Source organism: Cyphomyrmex costatus, unplaced genomic scaffold, assembly GCF_001594065.2.
Source record: "Cyphomyrmex costatus isolate MS0001 unplaced genomic scaffold, Ccosl1.0 scaffold83, whole genome shotgun sequence".
Taxonomy (NCBI): Eukaryota; Metazoa; Arthropoda; class Insecta; order Hymenoptera; family Formicidae; genus Cyphomyrmex; species Cyphomyrmex costatus.
In genome coordinates this window covers 1-15553 of record NW_017280408.1, presented here as the reverse complement: position 1 = coordinate 15553, position 15553 = coordinate 1, and the positions used below count along the sequence as shown (strand labels likewise).

The 15553-nt window shown below is 32.6% G+C and overlaps 1 protein-coding gene across 1 annotated transcript in view; it reads left to right on the top strand.

Annotated features, from left to right (window-relative positions):
* The window catches only part of LOC108781533 (superoxide dismutase [Cu-Zn]), a 40455-nt gene extending 26073 nt beyond the window's left edge, over nt 1–14382 (top strand). Inside the window, exons 2-4 of the mRNA XM_018549510.1 lie at nt 10395–10619; nt 11776–12121; nt 14202–14382. Of these exons, the coding sequence (XP_018405012.1) occupies nt 10395–10619; nt 11776–12030 (480 nt within the window). The 3' untranslated portion in view covers nt 12031–12121; nt 14202–14382. The remainder of the gene's footprint in view (nt 1–10394; nt 10620–11775; nt 12122–14201) is intronic.
* Nucleotides 14383–15553: the final 1171 nt, after the last annotated feature.

Below are 15553 nucleotides of genomic sequence, written 5' to 3'. Positions count from 1 at the left end.
AGAGAGAATCGCTTGAGGCAGCGGTTGCTGAAGCGACTCTGAAGAGTAAAGGAAAAGAGAGAATCGCTTGAGGCAGCGGTTGCTGAAGCGACTCTGAAGAGTAAAGGAAAAGAGAGAATCGCTTGAGGCAGCGGTTGCTGAAGCGACTCTGAAGAGTAAAGGGAAAGAGAGAATCGCTTGAGGCAGCGGTTGTTGAAGCGACTCTGAAGAGTAAAGGAAAAAAAAAACAATGCGTGAAGAAGAAAGGAGAGAGAGAAAGAAAAATACCGTAGATGATCGTGCGAAATATAATAATAATAAAAAAAAAAAAGAAAAATATAAAATTTGAAAGTAAATTTAATTTTCTACCTTTGATACTGGAATAGAGTGGAATAGAGTTCCGTCAGCGACTGGAGGCCAGCTGGACAGTTCGTGGGTGGCTTCGGCTGGCTGATGGTTTTCACTCAAATAAATTATTAATTGCCGGACAGTCGAACTGGCGAACTGCCGAACTTATAAATTTGAATCGAAGTTGAAGAGCCGAACTGTGAGTCTGAATTGAAATGGCGAACTTCGAACTGTCGAACTGAAGAATCAAAATTGAACTGCTTAACTGAGAAATCGAGATCGAACTGCGTAACTGAGAAATCAAGATCGAACTGCGTGTGGGCATCGTGGAGGGCTAGTATTTATACTTACGGAGGGCAATATGCCCTTCTTTGTGTGAACTTTGGACTTTGATCGGGATTGACTTCCGGGAAATGGAAAAATTTGGGTCAAATGATGTGTCGAATTTTCATTGGTCCAGGAATCGCGCGTGTAGCGTTGAACTCTATTAACCCGAAGATGTTTTTCTATAAGATCCATGAGTGCCGGTTGACCTTTTGATCTCGCGACGTGGCTTATCATCTGAATTCGTCGGTTAAGACAAATTTCCTTTTTAATTATTTAGTAATTGTTTGTCGACGCTCACTCATTGATCTTTAAATTAGAAATAAGAAGCAGGAAGAAACGATATTATTTGTTTAAGTTTCTTCGTACTCCTTATTTAGTTAATCCTTATTATATTTCTAGCTTTTCTACGAAAGAAAAGATTCGTGGAGTCCCCCGGACGTAACATAAGCAATATATACTTTTTACTTACCTACCTCAAGAACACTTCAACGTTCAATAGAAAATTTAAAAATTTTACCAGAATTACACGATTATATATTTTTCATGTTTTAAAAAGTAAAGTATATAATTTTAATAACATTGATAAACTCTGTATTATGTATGGATGAAGCTACTTTAATAGCAAATCTTACTTATAATCAGTGTTGTGCAAGGTACTCTATTTTCAATACCTAGGTACAGGTACAGGTATTCTAGAAAAAATGTACCGAGGTACAGGTACAGGTACTAAAAAAATAATATACCTAGGTACAGGTACAGGTATTTTAAATATACCTTAAAAGTATCTTATAGGTACTTTTATTTTTAACATGAAAGCTCAGGATAAATTGCATTTTGACGACAAAATGCAATTTCGACAGCTTATTTGTTAAATATGATCTATATATTTCATGTATCTGCACGTAATATTTAATTATTAAGTTATTATACATATATCTTATGTATACATACATAAATATTCTATGCAAGTTTAATTTATAAAACCATTTTAGTTTTATCAGAATTGACATGTACATATTGACATATGATACATGAATGTAACAAGATACACATTTACTTATTATAAAAATGTGACATTTTAATACCCCGCTATTATTAAAATGTTACTTATTAACCCTTAAAGCGCCCTGGGGGTATTGGGAGACTTTTGTACAAATGTCAAATTTAGGAATTTTGTACAAATGTCGGAAAAATTAGGCGTTACTACCGAACGATCATATTTTGAAGTAAATAATAAGAGAATTTTTTATTTTTTTGACTCACCACATATGTATATAAAATACGCAATTTATTTTATATGAAATTTTATTTTTTAAGTATGTTTTATCACACTGTTTATAATTTTATAACGTTACATAAGTAATTAATAAAATATAATAACAAATAAATCTCAAAAATATTTATTATTTTTTGTAGTGTGTTATTTTTTAAAATATTAATATTTTACTTTGAATATTTTTAATTTTACGATATCTATTATTTGAAATTTGGCGCTTTTTCCAATTAAGGATATGGCTGTAGGTCACATGTTTCGTAAACCTCAACATCAAAGGTACCGACGCTTACTGTTGTTACTGGTTATACTGTGACGACGGCTTGTTGTCTAATCTCCGTTATAGTGGGTGCTTTCCACCTATCGACACAGGCGACACTGTGTTACACAGTGTTCGGTTTTGAGCGTTCCAGCAACAACAGTGTCACACTGCTCGACACGGCGAATAGATGAGTTTTACAGTGCTGTGTCGCTAGAAGTACCAACCATGACAAAATAAAAGCGTGTTTTGTAGTGGCATCCTGTTAAACTTAAAAGTAACATAACCCTAAATAGCTCGTAAAATTGTGAATACTGTTGTTGAATGTTTTTACATTACTTGAGATTGATTGTATTACACAATACTTGTTAGATTCTCATTTTAGTGCATGGATAACGAAAGGAGTAAGATTTTTTTTGTTATAGTTGACTATAGAACCATCTATTGGGGCTTTATCGAAACATATGTGTTCCAAGGAGCACCCTGACACTGTGTGACTCTGTGTCACAATTTGTGTCGTAGGTTGAAAGCACCCAGTATCTCTAAGCGTACCTAGCCGCTTTACCGTCTTGAACTCGCCCATTCTTTTAAGTTGGTAATGCATGTTCTTTTACTGAACTAGTACACAGAGTGCAATAAGTAAAAGTAAAACAGATATTCGTTTGTTTTATTTCAACTTATCGCACTGTATGTACCAGTTCAGACAGTGCAGACAAAAAGAACAGGCCTTTTGTCCGTTGTCCGTCGATCAGCGGAGATTGGTATTAGTGCAAGAAGCCCTTATTATTCTGGGACGTGAATTTTTAAAAACGAAAAAATGCCGAAGAGCCAAAAGAACGTAAAACGAATAAAAGATAAAAAAAACTTACATACAAAAATACCGTACAGAATGGGAACGAGAAAAGCAATTTGCAGGTACATCATTTTTGTAAAAGTATAGTTAACGAAAATTATTACTTTGTTTAAAAAATTGACAACGAATGAGCGAGTCTAAAATTTTTCGGAATGCACCACAATCAGTTATAGAGTTTTGGGATAAATATAACTATTATATATTAGGTTAAATATTAATTTGATGATATTACTGGTTGCTGAATTGTTTAACAGTTTGTTGCTTATAGTGTGCCTTCCAACAAGCGACACGGTGCAACACAGTGATCATCTCATCCTTGTTTAACATTGGCGAACAACAAGGACATACTGATATACTGTGTCACACCGTGTCATCTGTGTCGCTTGTTGGAAGGCACCATACATGTATAATGCTGGTCGCAAAATCGCCGCGATGATTCCTGTAAAGTCGCCTCTTCCTCGTCGGAACTATTTCGTCGATAAAATTTACAGCGTCGCCGAAATAGTAATGTAACTTCTCAGCCAATAAAGTAACGTCAAATGACGCCTTAATTAATACGTGTTAATAACGTATCTAATATGTTATTAAGACGTCATTGAAACGTCATTTGACGTCACCTTGTTTGAGAGATTTTATCAAACGGCTAGTTTATTAATCTTCTGACAATGACAATAATTAATCCATGTATTATTTTTGTTTTAAATTAATGATTTACCTAAGTATTTAGATTTATATATTCAGATATTTTAATTCTAAATATAGATTGGCTAACTGCTTCACCAGTGGGTTCGATCAATGCGTAATGCAAATACTGCAAAAATGAGATCAAAGCGCATAAAAAAGATCTACAGGTCCACGCGTAAACAAAAAAACATAAAAATTTAGTAAAAGAGCACATTGAAAATGTCACAACCCCAAAAATCACACTATTTGCAAAGAAAACAATCAGCGAAGAAAGGAAAATAACAGAAATGAAGCTTGCAGCTTTTGTGGCGGAACACTGCTCGATTAATTCTATTGACCACTTAGGATCTGTAGTTACGAATTTAGACAGTAAATCGGAATTTCTAAAATTCATCAAATTGCATAGAACAAAATGTACATCATTAATGAAAAATGTAATTGCGCCGTGCATGCTTGACGATTTAGTGAGCGATATTGGTAACGAGTTTTATTCTGTAATAGTCGATGAAAGTACAGCTGCAGACACGAAAAAATTACTATATATAATGATACGATATTTTAGTAAAGCGAAAGAGAAAGTAGTTACTAGTTTCTATAGACTTATCAAAATAGAAACAGCAGACGCTGAAAGCCTGTTTCAAGTTTTCACGAATCAATTAAAAATTGATAATTTAAAATTAGAAAACCTCCTCGGTATTGGCGTTGACGGTGCAAATGTTATGGTTGGAGAGCATAAATCTCTTTCATCGAAATTAAAGTCCATAATTCCGCACCTAGTGACAGTTAAATGTCTGTGTCATTCGTGCCATTTGGCCACAGAGTACGCATTCCGCGTTTAGGCAATAGCCTAAACATTTTGACTTCTTGATCCGTGAAAGCCACAACTGATTTTCTTATAGTACAAAAAGACAAGTGCAATACAAGTCCATTTATCAATTAATAAACGGCGAAGATGGTAAGCAGCCAAAGAAAATAGCTAAGCTCTCGGGTACTAGATGGTTAGCACGAAATGAAGCAATAAAAACGATTTTAAATCAGTGGGATGCTTTAAAATTACATTTTAAGCTTGCTGAGGAAAAAGAACGATGTTATACTGCAGAACAGTTGTACGAAATGTATGTACAATGATGAAGATAATCGAGTTTATCTGATTTTCCTATATTCTGTTTTATCAAAAGTTACTGTTTTAAACAAACTGTTTCAGTCTAACTTGTCAGTTGATCCATTAAAGTTATTCGAAGATTTAAATGAATTATTTTATTTACTTTTGCAAAAAATCGTAGTACCACAGCAGCTCGAAAAGACGTGCAAAAAAATTTAGAAAACTTTGATTTCTTAAATTATTTAATGTCCACTGATTGCATAAATTTAGGGTATGAATTTAATAATGCTGTCCAGGGACTCCAGAATAAAACATATGAAAAAATTAAGAATATTAAAAGGCGATGCAAAGAATTCTTAGTAGAATTGTGCAGTGAGCTTCAGAAGCGATTACCAGAAAATATTTAACTACTTAAAAGTATATTTAGCAATTTCTCATCTCAATTGGCAACGAGTCAAATGAAGCCGGATATAATCGATATTGTCATGCGATTTAAGAATATCTGTGGAGACGTTGATGAAACAATTACAGAGTGGAATCTCTTGCATACGGTTAACATTAGTTTTTCATCAGAAGATTATTGGATGCAAATTAATAAAATTGTTAACGCAGGCGGACACAAAAGATTTGGACATATATCCAAACTAGTTTTAGCTTTAATGAGTTTACCTTTTTCTAATGCGAGCATTGAGCGAGCATTCTCAATTATTAATATCATTAAAGATAAGTTACGAAATAGAATGTGTGTCAGTAGAAACTGCAGATTCTATTTTATCATCAGAAGTAATTTACCAAATAGCTGTATCGCTTTTGAACCCACTAAAGATATGTTGAATAAATTTAATTCGGAAAATATGTATTTTTCTAACTTTGTAGAAGAAATACTAGATGAATTCGTAGAATACTAATTGTACAAAGTTAGAAGAATACATAGTTTTGTACTAAATAAAGTAAGAAGAATATATAATTGTTATACTTAATGTAAATTAAGTACGCTGTTCGAATAAAATCATTTCATAAACACATTTTCATTTCATACATATTAGGTGTAGTAAAAAGAAATCCATTTTTTGTGCACGAAATTGAAAGCTTCATCGCACTTATACAACGCGAGATACAGATTTAAAAAAAAAAAGCTTTTTACTATACCTAATATGTCTTTTTTTTAATCTAGGGGTTTTATTGTCAATCTAGGGGGAAATACAGCCTAGTTTGGGGGGTTTGCATTCAGGTCATCTGGCAACACTGGTAGCAGCTCAGTATCAACGCATCACTTTCCCTAGTGAAGCGAACGGCATGATTCACGAAACATTGGCATTAATAATGAAGGACACGGTGATAACCCGCAAACCTTCTGGTATAAATGAAATGTTATTGGACAGTTCGTAGTTATATTTGCATCGCAGTGGCTGTTACAGGTTTCCTAACCTGAATAGTTGTTTACTTTAATTCAAATTGTAAAGATCTCAATCAATATTATATAAGATTGTATTTTGAACATGAGAGAATTTGAAATCTCGCGAATAAACGGGATCGAGGGAAACTTATCAGTAGAAAAGCCACTAGAGTGTTCTCGTAGATCTCACCACGCGTCGTTGAGGTACAGTACTGGACAAAATAAAGTACGCACTCCAAACATTTTCACATTTATGCGAATATCTCGCCAGTGCTGGCAGATCGCATAATGATGAATAAGGTAAAAGAAAGGTATTTTAGTCTACTTTACAATAATGATTACAAAAATTCCAAAAACAATACGAAATACTTTAATAGTCAAGTCTGTTACATTTATTATCAAATTTATCGTGGACAAAATAAAGTACGCACAACATTGTTTATGAATATAATAACAACTGGCATTGTTGATGATGAAAAATACATAAACATAACAATAAAGGATATATAAACAAATGAATAAAGCAGGTTTGTTAGTTAATAATATTGCTAGATAGAGTATAATAAGAATTCTTCATCAGTGAACATGGAAACCAAGCAAATTTTTTTGCAAATTCGAAAACTGATAATTTATAAATTCAGGATTGTCAGAAAGAGCTTTCTAATAGAAAAATCGGTTACAAATACAATGTAAGTGAAGGCGCAATCCGAAAGATATGGAAAAAATTCCAGGAGCTTGGCACAGTAGCGGATAAGACAGGACGTGAACGGAAGAGGAAGACAAATCCAATCGAAGGTCGCAGAATCATACGGCAAGTAAAGAAAAATTCAACTGTTACTAGTCGTGTTATCTGAGAAAACCTACAATTAAATTTTCCAAACGAACAGTGCGGAGGAGACTTCGGGATGTTGGACTTAGAAACAGTTTTGCAGTGCGCCGTCCTTTGATTCGGAAGGCCAATAAAATCAAACTTCTAGAATTTGCAAAAAAATACGTTAACAAGTCAGTGGATTTCTGGAAAAAGGTCCTTTGGAGTGACAAAAGCAAATTTAAACTTTTCGGTCATAAACAGCGACCACGGGTCTGGTCAAAGCCTAGCGAAAATCTTCTTGACAAAAATATTCAAAAAACACTCAACATGGAGGAGGCAGCATAATAGTGTGGGAATGTTTTGCGTGGTCTGGTTTGGGAAATCTAGTCAAAATCGACGGTATAATGACAGCAGATGTGTACATTGATATTCTCAATGAAAATTTAGAAGAGTCTCTGCTAAAGGTTGGTCTGGAGAACAACTTCATTTTTCAACAAGATAATGATCCCAAACATACTGCTCGTAAAACTACCGCTTTTTTTCGTACTTCTGGGATCAAACTGCTCGATTGGCCAGCGCAATCGCCAGATCTGAATCCGATTAAAAATTTGTGGTCGATTTTGGACCTGAAGCTTGATAAAGGGGAAGTAACGAATAAAATTAAGTTGTTCGAAGCATTAATGAAAACATGGAAAAATATCAATCAGCAATAATCGAAAACCTTGTCGAAAGTATGCCTCCACGTTTGCAAGCCGTGATACAAGCAAAAGGTGGCCATACAAAATATTAATTATAAACTTTATTTTTATTATATATTTTTTTTTCACTTGCGTACTTTATTTTGTCCACGATAAATTTAATAATAAATGTAACAGACTTGACTATTAAAGTATTTCGTATTGTTTTTGGAATTTTTGTAATCATTATTGTAAAGTAGACTAAAATATCTTTCTTTTACCTTATTCAACATTATGCGATTTGCCAGCACTGGCGAGATATTCACATAAATGTGAAAATGTTTGGAGTGCGTACTTTATTTTGTCCAGTACTGTATATGCCATGTTCAGAATGAAGCGGATGGGTCAGGGCAAACAGTGCTGACTCCCATTCACGATAAACACTTTATTCTCGTCGTCTACAAAAGGACGCTACGCCATTGCTTGAGATAATCTTATCTAATCTACTAAGTAGCTCGTATGAGCGCGCTAGTGAATGTCAGGGGAAATCGTCGACGGAAGTTGATCACTTCACCACTCAGCGTGCTTAACAACTATTGCCAACATCAGATTGGCGCCAGAATTACGAAACGAAAAAGCATGCGCAAGCCTTTCTCTTTCAGCTCGGCCAGCCTGTAATGGCACTCGTCCCTGAGAGTCCATACAAATGCAAAGCCTGAAGGGCCGTATAATATATTTAAACATAAACTCGAAATTATAAAATTTATCTGGAACAATAACAAATATAGGTAAAATATGAAGTTTAAATAGGTAATCATAAAGGATATTGTAATGCTTAAAACTAATACTCGCAAAAGTTAAGATAATACAAGAGTATAGTATAGGTAACAGTATAACAAAATATATATAAAGTTGAATACATGTAGAGGATACGATATCCTGTACTTATTATTAGTGTATCAATCTTTAGGTATCGGAATCCACGGTTTAATCCGATCAGAAGACAAGATTCCGTGATAAGGTTTTTGAGTCAATTGGCATTCTGGGATGTCTCGAACAATGTAACGATCGTTATCTAAAATTTTTTTAATTCTATAAGGACCTTTATACGGAAGACGTAATTTTTTGTCTTGTCCGGTTTTTGAGACGGAATCTTTAATCATAATGTAGTTTCCAAAGTTGTATTTTATGTCGTGAATCATAGTAAAATTTATTGTATGTTTTAAAACGGTCTGATGCCTGAAAAGCAATTTCACTATCTTTATTGCGTAAATCTCTGTGATTTTGAATTTCCATGATTTATTATATAGATCATTTAAAAACTGTGTTAGTCTGAAATCAGCATGATTTTTCATATCATAACTAATTGTAAGTACTAATTTAGAAGGAGTATGCGATTCGAAAATCGGCCGAAAGTTACATACACTTTATGTATGTTCACTTTGTGCTGGCACCTTTAATTAATAATATATCAGTTACTTTTTATGGTAATATATTATTATTAGATAAAAAGGTTTAAATTTTTGAAAATCCTTTTTTGAACATGGCTTGAACTTTTCATTTTTATGATATGATTTTGTTTGGATATTATTTACTTTTTAGAGTACAAATATATCACAAATATATTAAAACATAATTTAAAAATATTATATAACGAAAGAGAGTGAAATACGGCGAAAGAGAAGGGTGGTGGGAATGGGTGGTGGGGGAGGGGTTGCGGTCGGTCGAAGATGGTGAAGGTGTGAGGGAAAGGTGAGAAGAGATATTAAAAAGTTTTAATGCGGCATTGAATGCGGACAAAGAAGAAGAAGAAGAAGACTTCTTAATTTTTTATTAAAATCATCACTTTTTGACCGCTTGTATCTCCAAAACGGCATGACCGATTTTATATTTTTTTTTTTACTCAAATTACTCGTGGAAATGCTGCCTTTCAGGACATATAACGTTCGATTCAAAGTTTTTTATATTTTAGTAGTTATGCACCCCCGAAGAATGGACTTTGGTGGCCCGGGATAAGAAACTTCTATAGTGTCTTTCAGTTTTTGAACATGGCCGGAAACATTACCGCGTCTCCTGATTATGTAATAAATGTTTATAAAAATGCTAAATATTGCCAATCTTAATATACATATATTTCAGAAATGCTAAATTCTTATTAATAAGTGTACATATTAGGTGCTTGAATTAATTCTTGCTGCTTTTTACTAGAAAATTCGTACTTATTTTATAAAAAAAAAAAACTTGATATACACGGATTGTCTGAAAAGTTTCCGACCTAACAAAGAAACAAGACATTTTTTCTTCAAATTTATTTTCATTTTTCTACATAGTTTCCTTGTAAGTCTATACACTTCTCCCAGCGATGCTCCCATCTCTTCAACCAAATAGTACTTGGCGTCTTTCTCTGCAAAATAGTTGTTTATGAAGGTGATAACCTCCTTATTCGACGAAAATCTCTGTTCTCCGAGTGCAACTTTTAGCTTAGGGAACAAAAAAAGTCGCTTGGAGCTAGATCTGTTGAGTAAAGAAGGTGGTCAAACAGTTCAAATTGTAATTCGTAGATATTCGCCATGGCAACCACTGAGGTGTGAGACGGCGTTTTTAGTCCGGAGTGATACTCTTTCCTGTCTATAAATATTAATATTGACATCTGAAATTATCACTCCTTTTTTTTTTAATTTATAGGCAGTTGGTCTGAAAGCCGTAGTGGAGATAAAAGCTCTCGGTGAAGACGGTTCGCCGGTGGATGGGCCACGAGGGATGCTGACAATAATGCAGCATTCCGATGGAGTCAGGATCATGGGCACGATCACGAGATTAAATCCGGGCTTGCATGGATTCCACGTACACGAGAAAGGAGATTTGAGAAAAGGTTGCAATTCAGCTGGCCCGCATTTCAATCCGTACATGGTAAAAATGTTAAAAATGTATAGGTATATCATAATTAGTTTAAAATTAATAATTTCTTTAAAATTAATTTGTGTTTTGAAATACTTTTTAGCAAAATTTCAGTATTTCGGAAAAGTTTCAGTTTAATTTGAGCAATTTTTCAATATATTGGTAGAAGTAGAAAAATTCAATTTTAATAAAATTTCAGCTTTTCAGCAATTTCGCTGCAATTTTCCAAAACGTGGAAGAATTTTAACAAAATTTTTTTAACAAATTAATAAGCATTCCTCCATGAGGAGCATAGCTAGAGTTTTATTTGACGAAGAGGACTCAAATTAAACTATAACTTTTAAGAGGAGGATCAAAGGAATCAAGTGGTATAAACTATTAGATTTGTTCTGTTCTATAATGTTTTCAATTAATTACTACTATCATAAATTACAAAATTACACATATACGTTCACGAGATCTTCTTTCACGTAAAAGCATTATCAGGTGCATTAATTAATTCTGTTTTTTGCTTAAAAAAAACTCGTGCTTATTTTATCAAAAAGGTACCTGATACGTCTTCTGCGCCTGACTCCTATTGCCTTTTATTCTCTCCAATTTGTATTTGAGTTGTAAGAAACGTTAATTGATTTTATTATTATAAGGTTTAAAATATATCTATATAAAGATTTAAAAAATATATATGATATACATTTTACATTATACATTATTCCTGCATCTCTTATATCAGATACTTTTGTAAAAGTTATAATTTTATATAAATACCACAGAGATTAGCGTTAATTAAGTAGATAATAAAATTATGCGAGACTTCCATCGTAGGATCATGAAAAATTCATTCGAACTCTTTTTCCATTTACCATATCACTTTCGCAAAAATCTAAATTAACTAGACAGTATTTGCCTGTGGAAAATTAACGTTATAATGTAGCGAATGATTGATTCTAGATCTCTGAGATTAATTTAAAAGTCGAAGAAGTTACATTTTCAGATTAATCTCCAGGAGAAACCAAACTACCGTTATTATATCGAACTCTCCAAATGCAAATGCGACGCAATTAGCACAAATTGATAGTCTCACACCTCGCGGATGCAGTCGCGATCTTCCCCGATAACACTCTCTCCCTCTATTTTACGTTACGATAAATGAAGAGTAATTGCATTTCAGGTGAATCACGGAGCACCGAGCGATCCGTTACGTCACATCGGCGATCTCGGTAATATTGAGGTCGGAGAGGACGGAGTGGCGCGTATCGACGGCATGGATCATTATTTGAGCTTGGTGGGCGTCCGGGGTGCAATCGGCAGAGCCCTGGTGATCCATGCGAAACCCGACGACCTCGGCCGCGGCGGAACCGAGGAGAGTCTGAAGACCGGATCGGCGGGCGAGCGCGTTGCCTGCGGTGTCATCGGTTTCTTGTAAAAAGATTTCGATGAACAGCAAATTCGGTTACTGACTTACTACATGCACTAAATACGCACTGAAAGCTGCCGTATTTAATTCACTTAAAAAGGTACTGCGTAGTATGTAATATCTTCGATATACAATACATAAGCACATTTTAGTGAAAACGATATAATTTCTTGCTAAAGACAAAATGTTTTTTTCCATTATAACTCAATCGGAATATCATTATATGTATATTTCTTTATAATTTTGTATAATTTTACTTTCTACTTTAAATACTAATATTTTGATATCTTTTCATAACTATAGTCTATTTCTAAGTCTCAGCAGTTTTCGTTGAAATTAAAATAATTTAGATGAATAATTATTATAAATATTTATTATATAATGTTCATTAATTTGTTATGAAAATAGCATAAGAATTAAACTGCTTTTAAATTGGATATATATATATATATATATTAGGGTGTCCGTTATTTCCCAAATTTCAAAAATCAGTTTGTTCGCCCCCTAGATCTCTTCTTTGGCACCAAAAATTAATGTAGAAACTCAATATAGTCCGATAAATTAAAATTAAGCCGTGCCACCGAGCACTTCTTTTTTTCCATACAAATAACATGGGGATTTTGCATTTTATCGGCATTTAATTCTCTACGATGACTCTGTCCGTATAAAAAGTCATACCCAACGGAAAATTACTTCAATACGGTGTACTTACAATGAAAAAATTTGGCAGAACTCTAAAAAATTTTTTTGCACTGCGGGTAAGCCTCCAATTAATACGTTTATTTGACATATTTTCATTGAATTTGATTATTTTTTAACAGTTTTTTTTTATACAACCACTGGATTTATGTACCAAATATCAAAACAGTATGTAGTTAATTCATATTTATAGTGTAGTTGCACTAAAAAATTTTTCAGTGCTATAAAAAACTTTTCATAAAAATTGTTTTATGTGTAATGAATGAAAGTATTTCAATAAATAAGTTTAAAAAAAATTGAAAAATAACAACTAACTATTACTTACTTACTATTTTATTGTTGTAAAGAGATATTCAGCCTGTTGATTCCTCTTACTAATAAATAAATAACAAATAAATCGTTATAAATTATATTTATTACTTTTTATTCTTTACACTTACAAAAATATATCGCTCACATCTTCAAGTGAAAAACTTTTCATTTTTGTCGTGTCCTTTTATGTGAAAATTGATTGTTTTTACGTAAAAAATGTATTTTAATAAATTTGCATTTATTTGTAAGTATATTATATAAAACAATCAATTTTCGTAAAAATCGTAAAAACAATCAATTTTCACATAAAAAGACACGACAAAAATGAAAAGTTTTTCACTTGAAGATGTGAGCGATATATTTTTGTAAGTGTAAAGAATAAAAAGTAATAAATATAATTTATAACGATTTATTTGTTATTTATTTATTAGTAAGAGGAATCAACAGGCTGAATATCTCTTTACAACAATAAAATAGTAAGTAAGTAATAGTTAGTTGTTATTTTTCAATTTTTTTTAAACTTATTTATTGAAATACTTTCATTCATTACACATAAAACAATTTTTATGAAAAGTTTTTTATAGCACTGAAAAATTTTTTAGTGCAACTACACTATAAATATGAATTAACTACATACTGTTTTGATATTTGGTACATAAATCCAGTGGTTGTATAAAAAAAAACTGTTAAAAAATAATCAAATTCAATGAAAATATGTCAAATAAACGTATTAATTGGAGGCTTACCCGCAGTGCAAAAAAATTTTTTAGAGTTCTGCCAAATTTTTTCATTGTAAGTACACCGTATTGAAGTAATTTTCCGTTGGGTATGACTTTTTATACGGACAGAGTCATCGTAGAGAATTAAATGCCGATAAAATGCAAAATCCCCATGTTATTTGTATGGAAAAAAAGAAGTGCTCGGTGGCACGGCTTAATTTTAATTTATCGGACTATATTGAGTTTCTACATTAATTTTTGGTGCCAAAGAAGAGATCTAGGGGGCGAACAAACTGATTTTTGAAATTTGGGAAATAACGGACACCCTAATATATATACGTAAAACAAAATATGATTATCATGAGTATTATTCGCATAATATAACTGTTATAATAGAATTAATTTTATTCAGTTCAAGTAATTATGTGTGATATATTTATCTCTCGACAGACATTGCAGATAAATTTGTGTATACAGCCTGAAGATTGTGCGCATTAGTGCTTCTACCCAAATTCGCTAAAATAGGTATTGCGCACCGCGACTTCGTTCACTAATTTAATTGCGCCCACTTGTACCAATCAATAAATATTACGAATGTGTAAATAGAACACTTGTTAAATGCATTTTATATACACCCTTTATGTAATTTTTCTAAGTTACAAAAATAAGATGAACAATTTAAATATGAAAGATTTGGGTAACACAGTTAATTTTCCTTTCTTTTTAGTTTGTGCATCTAATAAACATTAAAATAATACTAAAATAAAATATTTATTAACAATTATATATAATATTAAATAGTAACAATAGTCATATTGATGTAATTGATTGTAGTTTATACGAGTATGTATATGAAAATTTATCTAGAGACATTTTCGATAAATTATGATCGAATATTTTTCGCTGCAACAGAAATGGTCCACAAAAATAAAGCTATTTTTTTATCTCAATACACGGTCAATCAGAAATTTAACGAAATTTCAATATAAAGAATTGTCACGAGTGTTGATTGCACAAGTGACAATTGCGTCACGAACGAATGTCAAAATAAAAGTATTAATACTAATATGAGAATAGGGCTACGAGCCTTAGATTCATTAAAATCTTTAATTCTATTAATTCTATTAATAGATTCTTTTATTCTATTAATTATGGCGTTTCGTCCCAACTTCCACTACTGGACTCATCAGTAAGGTATTGTAATGGAAGCCTACCTTAGACGCCTGTTTTAGTTATTAAATCGAGATTCTATATATACAGATATACGCGTATCAAAGCACTTGCGAGAATCTTAGCGAATATCTATAGACCTCTGATGGCGGGTTGATGTAGTAAAGTAATAATAATACAAATTATAATTGTGTGAAATTATGTACCGCGTATGTAGTCCTCCTCGCGACGCTGATGGATTTTCAGCATTGACGCATACGTATTAACTACCGCAGTAATATCAGTTTAGTTAAATTGACATCACAATCTAACAAATTTTGATGCTATAGCATTTTTAATTACATCTTAATAATATGTTGAAAGACATATATTAATATTTTAATAATGAAATAATGATAATTTTAAATCTTTGAAAATAATAAGACTGCGAAGAATATCACAAGTTGGCGTTTCGTCCCGGTTTCCATTACTGGACTCATCAGTAAGGCATTGTAATGGAAACCTACCTTAGACGCCTTGGGGAGATGTTAGAAAGAAGTTCTATATAAACAAACACTCGACCAGCCAACAGAGGTCTATAGTTACTCATACCAATTCTCGCAAGTGCCGAATTATATGAGTGATTGTTTATA